Genomic DNA, 17560 nt, shown 5'->3' on the forward strand with positions numbered 1-17560 from the left:
AACCATTTCAGGTGGCCCCAGTAAAGAGCAGAAACCTGTACGGCCCAGTGCTTTAGAAAAAGATCAAATACCTTCAATGGATTTTTCCTCTGCACTCTAGTCGTAAGGGCCGACATAGTCTGTACCAGCTGAAGTACTCAAACAATCTTCAACGTCACCTTATTCCAGAATGGATACAGTAACCTAAGTGAGAGGTTATTGCATGAATGATTGAAGCAAGTACCCAATCAGCAAAGAAAGGGCTAGATTCAACTACTTGGTTCCACTGGCAGATGCCGGCACAAAGTTTCCCCTGCTCTCCTCCCCCAAATCTACTCTGGAGGGTCGGGAGAACACCCAGAACAAACAGCATGCAAGTGGAGGAAAGGGGAGGTGGTTGTCAGGCAAGCAGAAACACGCTGGTGGAACAATCTCCTACCACTAATGTGAATTCCACCCAAAGACTGCAGGAGCCCCACCAGCCAAAGCCCATGGAAAGAGCTTATGTACCTTAAGCAGCAAAGGGGGATATCAATTGGCACCTCCAGATTGTCTTCCTGCTCTTTCAGCAACCAAGACAGGTAAAATTGCTAACCCCATTCCATCAATATAAATTATACAATTCAATTTCACTTTACTATTGCAGTCAATTGCTAAGAAATACTGCCACAGGCTTCTTAGAAACCACACACACACATTCTGAGACAATCAGAACACCCCTGTGTGTTTGCAAGGTTGTTAAAAAGCCTGCGGGGGGACGACGACCCTTCACAGTAATTTGACAAGCATTCAAATACATCCATAATCAAGGCACAGCATATAGCATGTGCTCTTAATGCTTTTGCTGCTGGTTTCTACTTCACAGTTTCACACATGGATAGGGTGTGTGTGTGTTTTGCAACTAACTGTTCTTAAACAGAGGGCATTAATACAATTTCTCTGTAGTGAAAGTCCACAAGTTGACATTGAGGTTTAGCATCAGTACATGAGAGGTGAAGGTGCTTAATCATCTTGTCATCTATGTTCTTCCACAGCCAGCTCTTGATTTTGATCAGTAAAATTGTCTGTCACAGTTTGTCTTTGTTCAGAGATTTCTGACACATTGTCCCAATGGTCTTCTCCAGCACAGTTCTGAAATTCTTCAACCACAGTTGTGTGAAGATTTTGTAAATCCTGGAAAAAAGCAGCATTCAATTGTTAGAATCTAGTAATTCTATTCTGCTGGTTTAGTTCTGCCCTAATGTATATGGTTTGCTATTATAACTGCCCACATACAGAAAGGCAAATTTCAGAACTCTTACTTTCAGGCAAATTCTACTGAAGTCAATAGGAATTTCATCTAATGTCATGTAAACACATCATTTGATTGGATTAATAAACCAAGAGAGTGACTTTTTTGGAGTTCAAACTGCAAATTAACTAGGAAGTTTCATGGCATGATATCTACTAATTCAACTTGGGTTTTGCAGCCTCTCCGCTGTGCTCCAAATTCCAGCTGATTTATTTTGCTGTTACGTAATATTTTGATAACTTCAAGGCTGGAGTTTTCAATATCTATGAAAAGTATTTCTTCAAATATCTGAAAGTTATCTCACTATGTCAAAACAAAAATATTTACTGTAAGACAGATAAATACAAATGCAAATATTCAGTCACAATACTAATAAGGTGGTTGCAGTGATAAAAAGCAAAATTTAGTGGCAGAATTAAATTGTAGCTCCAATCCCTTCTCTAGTCATACTTCCCAAGGGTAGAAGCAGGCCTAAACCCATGCTTTTCTCCACTTGATATATTGCTCTTAGCCTCTTTCTCAGACCTAGACCTAGACCCAAAGCATCAGCACCCTATATGCCTTGAGATACAAGTAAGAAACAACTCACTTGCTACCTCCAAGCCCTGCTTGAACGCAAAAAAATGCATTACAAACATATTGCTTCTTTCTCACTACTCTCAAGCTGCTTTCAGAAGGAAAATCAATTGATCTCTGCACTCTCCCCCATTTATTTTTTCATACCTAACTTTCTCCACCTAATTTCCCAAAGAAACGCAAGGTGGCTATCAAATCAGATAATACTTAGTATAAAAACAAAACAACCATAATCCCACCCCTGCCATGGGGTCCACATCAGCCCTCTGGTCTCTCTCTAGGCCACACCTCTTCCTGGCTCAGCTCCCCACCCTCTTCAAGCACTTAGTTGCAATACCAGCAGCTGTAATTGTGTGAGCGTTTAATAAATACCTCTCCCCACTGATAAGCACCAGGAAGGCAGAAATAAGTTTGATCTCTTCCTCAAACCTTTTTGCTGGGTGTTAAACTAGCAAGCTTAAACCACCCTTAGGCTTCTTTTTCACCGAGTTGGTATATCTGGTTTATGCTACCTTTATGCAACAAGTGAAGGCTCACATAATGGAGTGTTATTCCATATATATATCAAAATGGACCTAATAATAATATGAATAATAATTATAATAATTTTATTTTTTTTATGTGTCACCCATCAGACTAGGTTGCCCCAGCCACTCTGGGCAGCTTCCAACAAAGTATTAAAACACAAAAAACCTCAAACATTAAAATCCTCCCTGTACCTTCAGGCCTTCAGAGGTCTTCTAAAAATAGTAACAATCTCATCTCTGTCAATTCTACTCCACCCCAGACTACCTTCTCTTGTTGAGAGAAATGGATCAGTCCATCTTTGTAACTTCGACATTACACAACTGATGTTCATCAAGCCAACACTAATACTTCAGTTCTGGAAATCCTAACCTTCAAAAACCTACAGATGAAGTACCGGTACATTATTTACTGGTAAAAAAAAGAGAACCCACCAGGAATTGTGAACCAAGAGTTTTAAACCACTGTAACTCAGCAATTGTTCACTTGGTTTCCCTGAAACATGGACAGCTTAACTTCATCAAGAAGGAATTGGTGGCTGGAATCTTGAACAGAAGCACTTCATGCTACACTATTTTATTGGGGAGCCCCACCACCAACTTTCTAAACTCTACTATTACTGTAGGCTATCCACTTTATTTCACCCTGTTAATCTTTACAGCAACAGCAACCTACCAGATGAGCACCTCATTGTTTTCACAAGAAATCTGAGGTGTTCTGCTGGGCCAAACCCAAGAATTATATTCATGATTGCATTTTATATCTGGCTAACTTCTGAGGTCATTGAAAAACAACCCAGTGAAATGTTAACTGAAGTTTCTATCTAGTCAGTAAGGAATTGAGAAAGAGAAGTTGAATGACGTAGGTTATGTGAAGAAATACTGGAACTGCTCAAACACTCAGTTGACTCTTTGACTAACCAAGGCTTTCCAGATGTTGGAAGACAACAACTCCCATCATCCCTGACCACTAGCTATGCTTGCTGAGGCTGATGGGAGTTGGAGTCCAACAACATTTGGAGGGCCACCGGTTAGCCAGTCTGGCTCGAAGGCTATGCACTACAAATTAACCACACTGGTTTTAATATCAGCGGAAATCCCAGTGCACATACCTCTTCGAAGTGGGATGGAATTGTTAGAGGTGGCTTCCAAATAGCTTTGATTACACTTCTATATTTCTGAATAAGCATTATGCACACAAATATTCCAATGAGTATAAATATTGCAAATCCAAATATCAGTACGACATGCAGAATTCTCGTTGGGTCTGGAGGAAAAAACAATTATTACTAATTTTATCTCAAGAATTATAGATGAAACAATTTCTCAGAATGTTCACAATATCGGGACAACAGCATTGACCACAAAGGCAGCTTCTGTGAGGGAAATGAAATGTGAGTTTATCTAGATAAACTCCACAGAGACCCCAAACGACAGGTGAGTCTGTCCGGCCAAAGTGCATGCAGTGCTTCCTGTCTGTGCTGTTGACAGAAAAAGATGGGCTGGTCTGCAGAAAAGTCCATAGACAAGATTGTTAAAGGCAAGCGGTATAGGGGTGGTACACAGCAGAATAAGCAGAGAAAACCCCAATGGAAAAAGAAACTGGGGTGGGGGAGAAAATGAGGTGCAGTATACTAACAGAAGACCAGAAAGACGAGAGAGCTTTGGAGGTAGGGAACTACAAGGCTGGGAGCTAGGGGACTTTTTCATGTGCAAGGCTGAATTTCACATTCTCAGCTGAACTAAGCAGTCCCTAGTAGTTTATATTTGGAGAAAGGGAGCAATGAATATTAGATCATGACAACTGTACCAAATAAAACTGCTTCCTTCAGTTAGGGTTGGAACTAAGATTTACACCACTATCCTGAAAACATCGCGCAGTATCCAACTGAAGATTTCCACTAGCACAAGGAATTTGAAGTGTGCAATGGAACTTCTCCGCCCTTGCCACTCCCTGTAGAACCCCTGCATCTGTCATGGACTTCCCCCTAACCCTCCAGAGAATACTTCGGGTACCACTGGGAGAGGAGAGGACAGGGAAGTTCAACTGCAAAGCTAAAAGTCCTTAGGCTACTGGAACTGTTTAGTTGCATACTGCCCATTATACAGTATAGTCCATGTGTTGGTAACCTCAAGGCTGGATACTGTAACGTGCTGTATGTGGGGCTGCCCTTGGGTCTGGTTTGAAAGCTCCAGCTGGTGCAGAATGCAACAGCCAGACTCCTGATGGGGGCCAAGAACATGTGTCACCATTGTTAAAACAGCTGCACTCGCTGCCCATCTACTACCAAGCCAAGTTTAAGTCCTTATATTAGGTACAAGGTACTTCAGGGACTGAACCCTTATATCCCAGCTTGATCATAGAGATCAACGGCTGGTGTGTCACTGATCATTCCTCAAATTGATAAGGCCCACCTGTCAACAAGAAGAAACTGAACCTTTAGTGTCATCAACTCAGTCCTGTGGAATATTCTGCAAAAAGAGATTCAGAAGGCACCTACTAAAACTTTTAAATGCCTTCCGAAAACTTTTCTTTTTCACCAAAGATTTTTAAGAATATGATTTTCCACAATAGTTAATACATCTCTGGTTTTAATTATTACAACTTTTATGGGGGTTTTTGCATGGTTTTTATTGTATTATGGTAAACCACTTTGATATTTTTCTATAAGGTAGTGGGATATAAATATTTTTAGAAATGAAATAAATTGAAGACTATCGGCAAATTCAATGGAACATGTTGAAGCAATCACTGCTTCCAGCTTCATCCTGTGCATAACCAAAGAGTATTTCAGCATAGCAGTGTACAAAGGCTGAAAACCTAAAAACCAGTAAGGAAAGAGGGACCACCAATGCACAGAGTATAACATACAAGCCACTTAGGACAGCAAGTCTGCTCTTGAAGCCTAGACATTTGTTAAAGTGGAAGCACATCAATGAGTTATTTACTAATTAACAGCTACAAAATGCTGCGGCGAGACTCCTCACGGGACCCTCGCCGCAGGAGCACATTCATCCGTTGCTATACTAGCTGCACTGGCTCCTGGTGGAGTACAGGATCAGGTTTAAGGTGCTGGTTTTAACCTTTAAAGCCCTATACAGCCTAAGACCCTCATACCTACGGGACCGCCTCTCCTGGTATGCCCCACGGAGGACCTTAAGGTCTGCAAATAATAACACCCTGAAGATCCCAGGCCCCAGGGAGATTAGACTGGCCTCAACCAGAGCCAGGCCTTTTTGGCCGTGGCCCTGGCCTGGTGGAACGCTCTCTCACAAGAGACCAGGGCCCTGTGGGTCCGCAGGGCCTGCAAGATGGAGCTGTTCCGCCAGGCCTTTGGTCGGGGTTCAGTTCTTTTCTTTCTGTATAAGAACAAGCATTAAAGAGGCCTCCTAGCCCATTCACAGGTCCTTTATAAGACCAGCAGTAACAGTTGGCCCTGGAGAATATTAACCACTCTCAATTTTACCCGTGGACTGCCATCTGTCCAGATTTTAATTTACTCTGAAATAATTTTAAGATGTATTTTAATTAATTGATTGCCTGTTTTTATGTTCTTTGTATACTTTGTTAGTTTTATGATGTTAGCCACCCTGAGCCCGGCTCCAGCCAGGGAGGGCGGGGTACAATTTTTTTTTTTAATTTATATTTATATTTAGTAGAATGTTTATACATTTGGGGAACACTACTCTCAAGCATCACACTAAAGACCTGCTGCACAGATAAGGGAAGCAGCAGCCTTGTTTTGCCTCATAGTCATGGTCCATAGGAACCTACATTGCAACAGTCTCTTTGTGAAGCTTTAAGTAATATATAATCTGGTAAGAGCAGAAAAAATCAATATGCAAGATACTATTAACAGCAGCATACTTTCTAGTAATCACATTTGGAAAGGGAGCAAAAAAAGCTGACAGATGTAGCAATTAGAAATACTTAGATTTTTTTTATACATGTCCTATATGTATAAGGAAGTATATTTGTTTAAGAGAATGTGTGAAAACAGCAATAATTGCTAACATCTGTTTTGCTGAGTATACATGTGTTAGGAAGATGCAGATGGCTGTAGGTTCTGGACCAGGGATAGCTAATCCTCAACCCCTCAAGCAAATTATTTCTTACACTGCAAAGATCCCACCAATTTGGGTGGTGGTTGTGGGGGGAGTTAAAATAGAGACAGCTCAGTGCTCTGATGAAGATGCAACTCGCCCCCTCCATGGTCACCAGCTTGATCATTTGATGAGGGGAGGGGAGGGGAAGCAATAACCCCCTTCTGCATGGATCAGGCAGTCTGCGCCTGTGTATGTGTGTGAGAGTGTGGGGAAGCTACATCCACTAGTAGCATGCACCCTCCACAGAATTGGCCAAGAGTGGATATGGCCCTTGAGACAAAAAAAAGCATTGTGTACATACAGTAACATACATATGTGCTGTCTTCACACATGGAAAGCTGTTTCACACATTTTTTAAAATCTTACACCGAACTTTTTTTGTAAACGAGACAGCAGAAATAACCCTTTACACATTTCTCAACCCTGATCTCTTTACAAAATATTTGGCATACAGAATTTCTAATTCTGTAAAAAAAGAAAGAAAGGAAATAAACCAGAAGTTAAATGAAAACATGCTCAGTGTGAATATTTTATTCCAAGTGCAGAGCCAAAGGCTTTTTGAAAACTGAATGCTGCACACCTACAGCTATATTTATTTATTTTATATTTATTGCCAATGACATTTAGGTGCCCAAAAATCCACCTTAATATATTGATTAAAATAATTTTAGCATTAGGAAATAAGTAGCCAAAGTGATCTCACATCTTAAGTCCACATCAGTTTCATGACACAGAAATAACTGTATTGTTTATGAAGAAAATGCATACCAGTTGTAGTTTCTTTGCACTTGGTTTTACTTTTTTGGCATGTTAGGTTTACATGTGGGATTGATGCTGTTACTTGAAAGCAATATACAGTCCTTTCCTTCAGATTCTTGAATGTTTCTCTCCTATTCTTGCTCAAATTTCTCAGCTGTGCAGATGGGAGGATGGAAAAAGTAAGGCGGTATTATATAGCAATAATAATCAAATTGACTTTACATCTATTTCATACAAGCTTCACAGTTTAGACCTTATTAGAATGTGGAGATATGTTTTAGTTTGCATGTACATTCCACAAGCCATTCTCCAAAATAGCTTTACTCTGATTCCACTGAAAACTAGACGACTGTCACCAGGATTTCTTTGGACTGCTGAAACTTATGCTTCATAATATGTTAAAACCACCACAACTTGTCTTGGCCATTAGCATAATGTCACAGCTACAGAGATCTAATGCAATGTTTTACTATGTTGCAAAGTTGACTTTTCTTATCCCAAACTTTTACAGTGTAGCTGCTTCCCCCCCCAAAAAAACACACACCATGGTGATCAAATTTCTGCCTATCTCACCCAAGTTATTGTCATCTGTCCTTCACTAGCTGCTGAGATATTTTTGCACATTAGAAATGATACAAACAATATGCAGGTGATCAAAATGTACTTGAACAACTGCAGCAGAAATGAAGAAAATATAGGTGCATTCCAGAAGCCTTCCAAGTAAATAAAATTTGCAAAACACTATTTTCATAAAATTCCTACTGAAATAGCCCATCCCATTCTTATTAGAATAATTGATAGCAGGCTGAAACATCCCTTTAGATGTAGCTCCCTCTCTCCCTCAAGTTTGTATGTACAGTACAGTATTCACATTCAAACCCATACCCGCCCCTATATCATGAATAGGCTTTTTGCTATTAGACTTTTTAGTATTTCAATTTTTCCTGGAATTACTGTCTTGTTGTGCAAATGCAAGTACTCACTATTTCACTTGTTGATTCCTCCCAGTATTCAATTAAATATTCAAAATATTCAATTTTATTTTCTGGATGCTCAAAGGGAGGCAAGAAGCTTATATGAATCGTGGTACCTTCTGAGCTTAAACTGATTGCTCTTGGAGGTCCTAAAATAGCTGAAATGGGTAAATGCAAATAAGTATCAGTCAAGCCACATTTTCTACTAATTGTGATCGAACATAATCCACTCTGAAGTCTCACATGGATTCTGGGATGGGCTTGTGCTGGGTATACTAACTACAGTGGAACCTCGGGTTACGTACCGCCCCCTTTGCGAATCCTTCAGAATACACACATGGCAAAACCGGAAATAGTGGAAAGGTTTCCGCCACCCACGCCTACACAGAAGCAGGCTACCGCCACACACTCCTTTGCAAACAGGTGCCTCTGAATATGAATGTTTAGGGGTAAGAACGGACCCCCAGAATGAATCCAAATTCATATCCTGTAGTTCATTTCAATGATGGCAGCAGATCTGCATTCACAAAGGAGTGCACAGCTGCAGCATTTCCTGCTACTGTCATTTAAATAAGTGGAACAGCCTTTGCAGGAGTGGAATATCTTGGTGGTCTCTGATACCTTTCAAGAAACCTCTGGAAGAAAATATCATGAACACTAGAGCAGTTATGATGGCAAAAGCAGTAGTGGGAGCAGAAATCAGATTGCCTATGCATGCACCCAAGAATTCACCTTCATATAGAACAGGAGTGGAGAATTTGTTGCCCCTCAGATGTTGCCGAACTACACCTTCCATCAATCCTGGCAGCATGGATTATGGGATAATGGGAGTTGCAGTTCCCCAACATCTGGAGGTGCAAAGGTTCCTACACCTGCTGCTGAATTTGGTAGGGAATGTGATATGACAGGTATTCTTAAAGCGGCTGTACAAGTTAATCTTATTACATGTGTTGCGAATATTTCATTCATTCTGGCAAATGATAAAAGTTCTCAGCAACATCTGTGTAACACTGGTCTAGTTCATGTCATGCTAAACCAAACCATGAGAGCGCACAAATGCACAAGCATGTGGGCACCAGGAGCGGCGATCATGACTGCTTTGCTACTGCTCCCTGGTTGTTCTGCTCCTGTGCTGCACTAAGCAATGGCTTGGCTTAGCATATCATCCAAACCAAGACTCCTGGTTAAGGTTTCCCAGATAAACCACAAGGTATAAACCACAGAACAAACCTTGGTTTCAGCTCATGACTACTCTGAAGAAAACTAAACCACAATCCTGGTTTCAGACAACATACTGGGTGGTATTCAGTTTAGACCAACTGAAATTAATGGGCCCAAGTTAAGTCATGTTCAGTGTGTATACTCCTCCTCTCTAGGACTCCACACGATTGCACTAAACCAAAGCTTTGCATGGTGTGTGAACCAGGCCATTGTCTGCATTCTTTCTTGCACTGAGAAAGGGAATTGGACAACACAGTTGTATAAGCAAAAATGACAGAAGGCAACCCTAATCTAGAAGGGCTATTGTAGCACCAGCAAGGTTATGATGACTGAAATATAAGATGTTCATAAACACATTTCCCAAGGAGGAGCAACATTTTGCTTTTACTGCATCAGACCAGAGTCCTGTGGCATTTTAAATACATTAAGATGCCATGCTACCCTTGGCTGTTATTTCTCTTCCACAAAATGATATTCTGAAAAAAATACACCCCCCCCCCCGAGGTACTGAATAAAATACAGTAGATGAAAATATAAAGAAACATACTGTCTTGCCGTGCTCGAAAGGGCTTAGTTTCAGTCCAGGTAGATTTTAATTCCCCTTGTTCAGCCCTAACACGTAAAATGATGCAGTCATGATTCCTCTCATGATTGAAATTACATTCAGGTTTTGTAATATCTGTGCAATTCACTTTCTCCCATACTTTTACTTCTGATGCTCTGCAAAAAATACAAAGAACATACCATTCCTTGAATTCCTTATTGCATTTTTGTATGACCAATTAAAAACTTCCTTTGAAATATTTAGTTGAATCTTGAAATACCAGTTTATACATTCCACAGCAGTGGTAAAGAAATATCTTGCTCCATGGCAATGCACAAGTGTTGAAAAAGCAAACAACGCTAAGGCAATAGCTATGACAGGGCACACAAAGCCACACTGTACCCTGTAGTTCCATGAAGTCACACAGTATAAGATATCTCTGCCTCAAAATGAAAAGGGGTTATATTACCATACATTAATCAGTTATGCATAGTGACAGAAAAAAATTGCCCATTTTGAGAAAAAGAACTATCCATAATATGGCTTCATGTGATCCTACCATGAAAGGTGAGCAGAGAAGCCACACTTCCTTTCCCTGTCCTCTTATCTCCCATTTACATCAAGTACCACTTTACAGGTACAAATAAGGGCTACCGTATTTTAGTTTAACACCTGTCACTTTCCCCAGACAAGCAGCCAGGTACTGTAAGTATAAACATGACTGAAACCTCAATCTGGAACTTTTACTGGAAGTAAGCCTCTTTAAAATTCAATGGGAACTATTTCTAAATGTTTGAAACAACAATGCCAAATTCAAATTTGATTAATGTTACTTACAACTATGTACCATATTTTTCCGTGTATAAGACGTCCCCATGTATATTTTTTGAGCCCAAAATTATGAAATAAATATTTTAAACTTTTAAAATTTGGGAAGAATATATACGGAAAAATACAGTAATTACCCATTCTCAAGAACAACCACCCTAACATGCAGTCCTATACGCAGAAGTTCCTCTTTGATCAACAGCACTTACTCCCAAGAATGGTCTGGATTCAAGCTTCAGTTAAGCAATCAATTTACAGTACAACAATGTTTTACTACAGGCATGTGGCATCTTAATACATAGTACATTTCATGTGTTCAAAATCTTCACATACATTGGGTGCTATATAATATTAGTCGTACAGTAGACTCACTGAAGTCGATGGGCAGTATTGAACTGAATGGATCCATTAGCAGAAGGTCTTTTTACTGCCTAAATGATCTTCCCCTTTCTTCTCCCTGCCATGTCCCCATGCCTCTGTTCTGGGGGTTATTTTAATCATTCAGAGCAAATTTAAAGGGGGGGGGGGTGGAGAAGGAAAGACCCACTGTGCAAACAGAAAGTCCTGCACAAGCATATCCATTAAGTCTACTCTGAGTAAGATTAACATTGTATTATCCCTCAATATTACGTCCAAAACCATAAATTTACCAACAGCTAGTAGCTCATCAATTATATGAACAACAAGCCCACACTAAACATGATTAGTCAGAAAGAAGAAATGAGAAGTTCAATGGGGCTTATCTTACCGTACTGAGTAATTCTATACATAACCAGTCAATAGCAAGTGTGCATCCAACCACATACAGTCTTGGCATTGCTAAAAACATTCCTGTTTAGACAAGCCTACCCAGAAGCTTATGGGACGCGGGTGGCGCTGTCGTTTAAACCAGTGTTTCCCAACGAGTGTGCCTCCAGATGTTTTGGGACTACAACTCCCATCATCCCTAGCTAGCAAGACCAGTGGTCAGGAATGATGGGAGTTGTAGTCCCAAAACATCTGGAGGCACACTGGTTGGGAAACACTGGTCTAAACCACAGAGCCTAGGGCTTTCCGATCAGAAGGTTGGCGGTTTGAATCCCCGTGACGGGGTGAGCTCCCGTTGTTCGGTCCCAGCTCCTGCCCACTTAGCAGTTCAAAAGCACATCAAAGTGCAAGAAGATAAATAGGTACCGCTTCGGCGGGAAGGTAAACAGCGTTTCCGTGCACTGCTCTGGTTCACCAGAAGCAGCTTAGTCATGCTGGCCACATGACCCGGAAAATCTCTGCGGACAAAAGCCGGCTCCCTCAGCCTATAGAGCGAGATAAGCACGCAACCCAAGAATCGTCTGCGACTGGACCTAATGGTCAGGGGTATCTTTACCTTTACCCAGAAGCTTAGAAAGTTGGTGTAATTTTAATCTGTTTTAGTATTTTAACTTTTGTATATTTTAAAGTAGGACTGAAATTTTCCTTGATTTTCCTGTTTTATCTTTTGTGAACAACTTTTGAGGGTTGTTGGTTTTTTACAATCAAGTGGTGTATAAATTTTATGAAATAAATAAATGCAATGAAACTCTACTTGGCAGCAAGTGCTATGGTTTCCAGTGGAATCTCTTACAAAGCCTGAAATAGAAGCACAATTCAATTCAAACTGCATTAGGAAAATTAGAGCAGAAGGGGACAATTAGGACTAAAATAAAGTACATATTATTCCTTGTCTTAGGATATGAGCTTTTAATTTAAAGAACACTTGCACATTTCCATTTCTTTAAATCAACCACCACTCTAATTTCCATTATTTCCAACACAATTCGCTAAAAAAACTTTAGCAAATATATTTAAACAGTAAACCCCAATTTTGTATACAAACAAATCTTACAAAACAGATCTTACAAAAGCAAACACTATATGCCATAGAATGCAATTTTGAAGGTATACAAGAACCATTTACTTACATGGGTGTTTTAAACCTCCATTCAACACTATAAGTCACTGAACCATTGATTGCCGTAACTGGAGACCATTTCAATACATTATTGAAATTATATGACTGAATTGTCACATTCTCTGGTGCAGATAAGGAGGAAGATTCTATAAAGACATTAACAACACAGTATTAATACACATTAACAAAAATGCAGGTTTAATGTAGATGCCTCCAAAATTCAGGGCAAATAAAAATACTAATAGTGGCAGTAGTGAGTAGGGCCCTGATGCTGGTGCAGGTAGAATATGAATACCATAGGTATAATCATAGCTAAGCTAAACTGCAAGTGACCATGAAAATGGAATTTGGTGTGACACACAATAAAGTTTGGCCTGGAGCTTTATGGACAGACCATCCAGTTTAAGTACTGCACAGAGGCTGCATAGAGGTTCATTGCCCTTTTAGTCAGGCATTATTGGTTCAAAATGTTCAAATTGCCATACAATCTTACATCTAAGGGATGAAGAACCTGTAGATGAAGAATCCAAAGGCTGCTGGACTCCAACTCCCATCATCCCTGAACATTTGCCATACTGGCGGGGGATGATGGGGTCAGAGTCAAACAACATCTTGAGGGCCTCAGGTTCCCCACCCCAATCTAGATTATCAGGCTAGAATATGTGGGGTTTCCTCCCAGGAACTGACCAAACCCAGGTTTAACTTCAGAGATGGAACTCTAGAAGGCTTCTTCAGATTCAGAAGGTGAGAAGGCATTAATTTAACACTGCACTAACTAGTTATTTTATATTTGCACATAATTTCCCTTCTCTGAATTGAAATGGGGAAATGAACACACCAGAGCTCGGTCACTGGTCTTTGTTTTATACTGCCAAACAAATAAGAGAGAATACTTGCTAGTACAAGGGAGCACCCCTATTTTTTTCTCTCCCATTGATATAAAACCTAGAAAAGTACACCAGAGACAAAAAGGAAATAAAAAGGGTGTTGCAGTCAGGAATTCCAAACAATGATTGCTTTTCAGTGCATAAGTACCGTAGTCACACAGTAAGGGGAGGGGAGTTGGTGACTGCCACAGAGTCTTAGACTTAAAGACTTACTGCTTTTCGTTTTCACCCGGCTACAGTATTTCAGAGCTACCGGTACAGACAACACTTTCAGAATTAACAGGGAAATAGAAAAGTGACAAAGCAGTTTAAAAGCTAGGTGCATAGTTTATGAAGAACATCCGTCCCACCTTGTATTAACTGAACAGGAACTGAAGTAGTTCCAGATTTGTGGTGGGAATTCCTGTATGTCATCCAATTATGTTGGGGGCAATCATTCTTAGCAAAACTAATTGCAAAAAATCAGCTTGTGTTAACATAACCAAAGGGGCTTTCCTCCCTCACTCCTAATCCCCTTCAAAAGGAAAACATCACAATACCCTTCTATTAGACAAAGCAGTATGTAAACTAGTCTACCCAAAAGAGGGTGGAATGGGACCTTTCTTCTTTCTGATTTCATATCCCTCCAAAAGAATCTCTCCAGACTGGGTGCAGCAAATTGGTTAATGTGCTTCAGTGTGGGCCAGTGTAAGGTGATGAAAACTGGGGCAAAAAATCCTAATTTCACCTAAAGGGGTCTGAACTAGTGATGTCTGACAAGGAACAAGTTCTTGGGGTGAGAGTGGATGCCTCAATGAAGATGTTGACAGTGTCTGACTGCTGTGAAAAAGGCAAACAACATACTAGATATTTAGAAAAGTGAGTGGAAATAGAATTACCAATAGCATAATACAGTTATATAAATCTATACAAGTCTGTACAATTCTGATTGCCTCAACTCAAAATAATATAGAGCTGAAAGGGATTCAGAAAAAGGCAACCAACAATATCAGTAATTTATCTACGGTATATGATATTGTTTGAAGATGATAAATTATTATGTGGGTCTAGCTGTTACTGTATTTATGATGACTATAAAGTCTACATTTTCTAATTAGTAAAATATTTTTGTTGCAGTATATTACAAACATGGCCATGTCCTCTTGTCCCATGCTCAAGTGGACGCCCTTCAATGTTTGCAGGCACTGAAGAAGACTACGCAATTGAAACGCTTTTAACATCTATATGAAGCCGCTGGGAGAGATCATCAGGGGGTTTGGGCTGGGTGTCCATCAGTATGCGGATGACACCCAACTCTATCTCTCTTTTAAATCAGAACCAGTGAAGGCAGTGAATGTCCTGTGTGAGTGTCTGGAGGTGGTTGGAGAATGGATGGCGGCTAACAGATTGAGGTTGAATCCTGACAAGGCAGAAGTACTGTTTGTGGGGGACAGAGGCAGGATGGGTGTGGGGGACTCCCTGGTCCTGAATGGGATAACTGTGCCCTTGAAGGACCAGGTGCGCAGCCTGGGAGTCATTTTGGACTCACAGCTGTCCATGGAGGCACAGGTTAATTCTGTGTCCAGGGCGGCTGTCTACCAGCTCCATCTGGTACGCAGGCTGAGACCCTACCTGCCCGCAGACTGTCTCACCAGAGTGGTGCATGCTCTAGTTATCTCCCGCTTGGACTACTGCAATGCGCTCTACGTGGGGCTACCTTTGAAGGTGACCCGGAAACTGCAATTAATCCAGAATCCGGCAGCTAGACTGGTGACTGGGACAGGCCGCTGAGACCACATAACACCGGTCCTAAGAGACCTACATTGGCTCCCAGTATGTTTCCGAGCAGAATTCAAGGTGTTGGTGCTGACCTTTAAAGCCCTAAACGGCCTCGGTCCTATATACCTGAAGGAGCGTCTCCACCCCCATTGTTCAGCCCGTACACTGAGATCCAGCGCCAAGGGCCTTCTGGCGGTTCCCTCACTGCGAGAAGCAAAGCTACAGGGAACCAGGCAGAGGGCCTTCTCGGTAGCGGCGCCCGCCCTGTGGAACGCCCTGCCATCGGAGGTCAAGGAGATAAACAACCACCTGACATTTAGAAAACACCTAAAGGCAGCCCTGTTTAGGGAAGTTTTTAATCTGTGATATTTTAATGTATTTTGGTATTTGTTGGAAGCCGCCCAGGGTGGTGGGGGAAACCCAGCCAGATGGGTGGGGTATGAATAAATAAATAATGCTTCTGGCATATGTTTGTGTTTTAGAAGACCGTTGTCTTATATAATCTGCATATCTTTTTCAATTTACTGAAATATTATATTTTAGTACATCATATGTTTATTTGACAGCAGGCTATTAGTTTGTACATACAAATTTAGTTTCAAGTGGCTCTTTAAGTTGTAGATGGCATTTTAATTACTGACTAACTACATTGTCTTTTTGTTTGCATGTAGTAGTATTGGTCAGGAAATGCCCTCTCTGGTTTGTATCTGTTTAAAAGATTGGGCAAATTCATGAAGGATAAGGCCATCAATGGCTGCTAGCCATTGTTCTACTTCTGCTGGTAGAGGCAGTATGCCTCTAGAAACCAGTTGCTGGGAAGAGTGCTGTTACTCTCACGTTTTGCTTGCAGGCTTTCCATAGACCCCTGTAAGAACAGGGTGCTGAACTAGGTGGGCATTTGGTCTGGTCCAGCAGGACTCTTAGGAATCCTACAACTCCAAAGTCCAGAGCTCTATCCACTGGCCTAGAAACCCCTGCCCTATTACCGGTATCATGAAAGCATCCACAACTACAGATGATTTTCACAACGCTTTTCTCTCCATACCAGGCGACTGTATGCCACTTCTCAGCCCCAGGACCCAAACGCCACACACCAGCAACATCCCCCCCCCCCGCTACCTATTTTGCTCCTTCATTTGTGACAGCCTTGTGTCCTACACCTCCCACTCCCACATATCCGACATGCAAAAGTGTGGGCCACTTCAGTGCATCCTTAAGTGCGCAAGGGAAATTCTAGTCACAACTTCTCCAGGGATGAGTCCCAGGAACTGTTTCCAAGGACACAACTCCAACGTCAAACCTAAGACATGCGAACTCCTTCTGAGCATATCTAGAGTGCAAGTTCTTCCGCACTAGATTTACCATATTTGGAGCCCTCCTTGTGCTTTTAACAACAGTACAGAAAAGTACAGCAGGCGCGGGGCTTTTCCATGACTGCATCTCCATGCCAGGGAAATCCTACCAAAACACCCAAAACACCAAGGAAGCCTTCCAGGTGGAAGAGACAGCAACTCAAATCTGAAGGAGCCTGATGGATCAGGCCAGTGGTCCATCTAGCCCAGCATCCTGTTCTCACAGGGACCAACCACTGGTCTGTGGGAAACCAGGATTTGGGCACAAGAGCCTTCTCCCCTCCAGCATCTGGTATTCAGAAGCATGTAAAGGCAAAGCATAGCCGTCAACTTCACGAGAACTTGTCTAGCCCTCTTTTTTTTAAAAAGTCCTCCAAGTTGGCGGCCACCACCGCCTCCCGGGGGAACGAGTTCCTTAGTGAACCCAAACCCACCCACCTCTTATCGGGGAGCGTAGCTAGAGGAGGAAGAGGGGGGCGCGGGGAGACGAGGGTCTTTCTTCCACTTCGCCTTAAGCGCTGGCGACATTTAAAAATGAAAACTAACCCGCCACGGGCCCTGCGAGTTACCTTTGCCCCTCTTCCCCCCCCCCCCGCGCGCTCGTTTCGCCCTTCTCCGCGGCTAGCAGGTCTCACCTGTGGCGGCCACGCCGAGCAGCGGCCTCGCTAGGCAGAAGAGCACGCACAGGGGGCCCAGGGGCTGCATACCGTAGCAGCAGCAGCTGAGCTCCGGCCTCGCCTGGTCTCTCGGTCTCTCTCAGGCGCCCCCTGACTGGGGGAAGAGTCCCGCTCTCGCCTCACCCGCCATTCACGCTCTCTCCTCCTCTGACGAGA

At 41.9% G+C, this 17560-nt stretch overlaps 1 protein-coding gene across 1 annotated transcript; it reads right to left on the reverse strand.

The window, feature by feature from the left end:
* Window positions 1-14: 14 nt before the first annotated feature.
* Window positions 15-17560, reverse strand: LOC118084879 (interferon gamma receptor 2). The gene is made up of 7 exons (XM_035114963.2): window positions 17363-17560; window positions 12741-12876; window positions 9979-10151; window positions 8220-8368; window positions 7246-7390; window positions 3483-3637; window positions 15-1152 (listed from the first exon to the last, which is right to left on the reverse strand). Exons 1-7 carry the CDS (start codon window positions 17430-17432, stop codon window positions 994-996), a joined length of 987 nt encoding a protein of 328 aa, XP_034970854.1. The 5' UTR covers window positions 17433-17560; the 3' UTR covers window positions 15-993.

Source organism: Zootoca vivipara, chromosome 4, assembly GCF_963506605.1.
Source record: "Zootoca vivipara chromosome 4, rZooViv1.1, whole genome shotgun sequence".
Classification (NCBI taxonomy): domain Eukaryota; kingdom Metazoa; phylum Chordata; class Lepidosauria; order Squamata; family Lacertidae; genus Zootoca; species Zootoca vivipara.

What these genes read in the sequence shown, in the direction of transcription:
- LOC118084879 (XM_035114963.2), bottom strand. Translation starts at nt 17,432, where the DNA reads ATGCAGCCCCTGGGCCCCCTGTGCGTGCTCTTCTGCCTAGCGAGGCCG. An exon ending in TGGAGGTTTAAAACACCCAT is followed by an intron (nt 10,152 to 12,740) that starts GTAAGTAAATGG and finishes TATTTTTTGCAG; the next exon opens with AGCATCAGAAGTAAAAGTAT. An exon ending in CTTTCGAGCACGGCAAGACA is followed by an intron (nt 8,369 to 9,978) that starts GTATGTTTCTTT and finishes TACCCATTTCAG; the next exon opens with CTATTTTAGGACCTCCAAGA.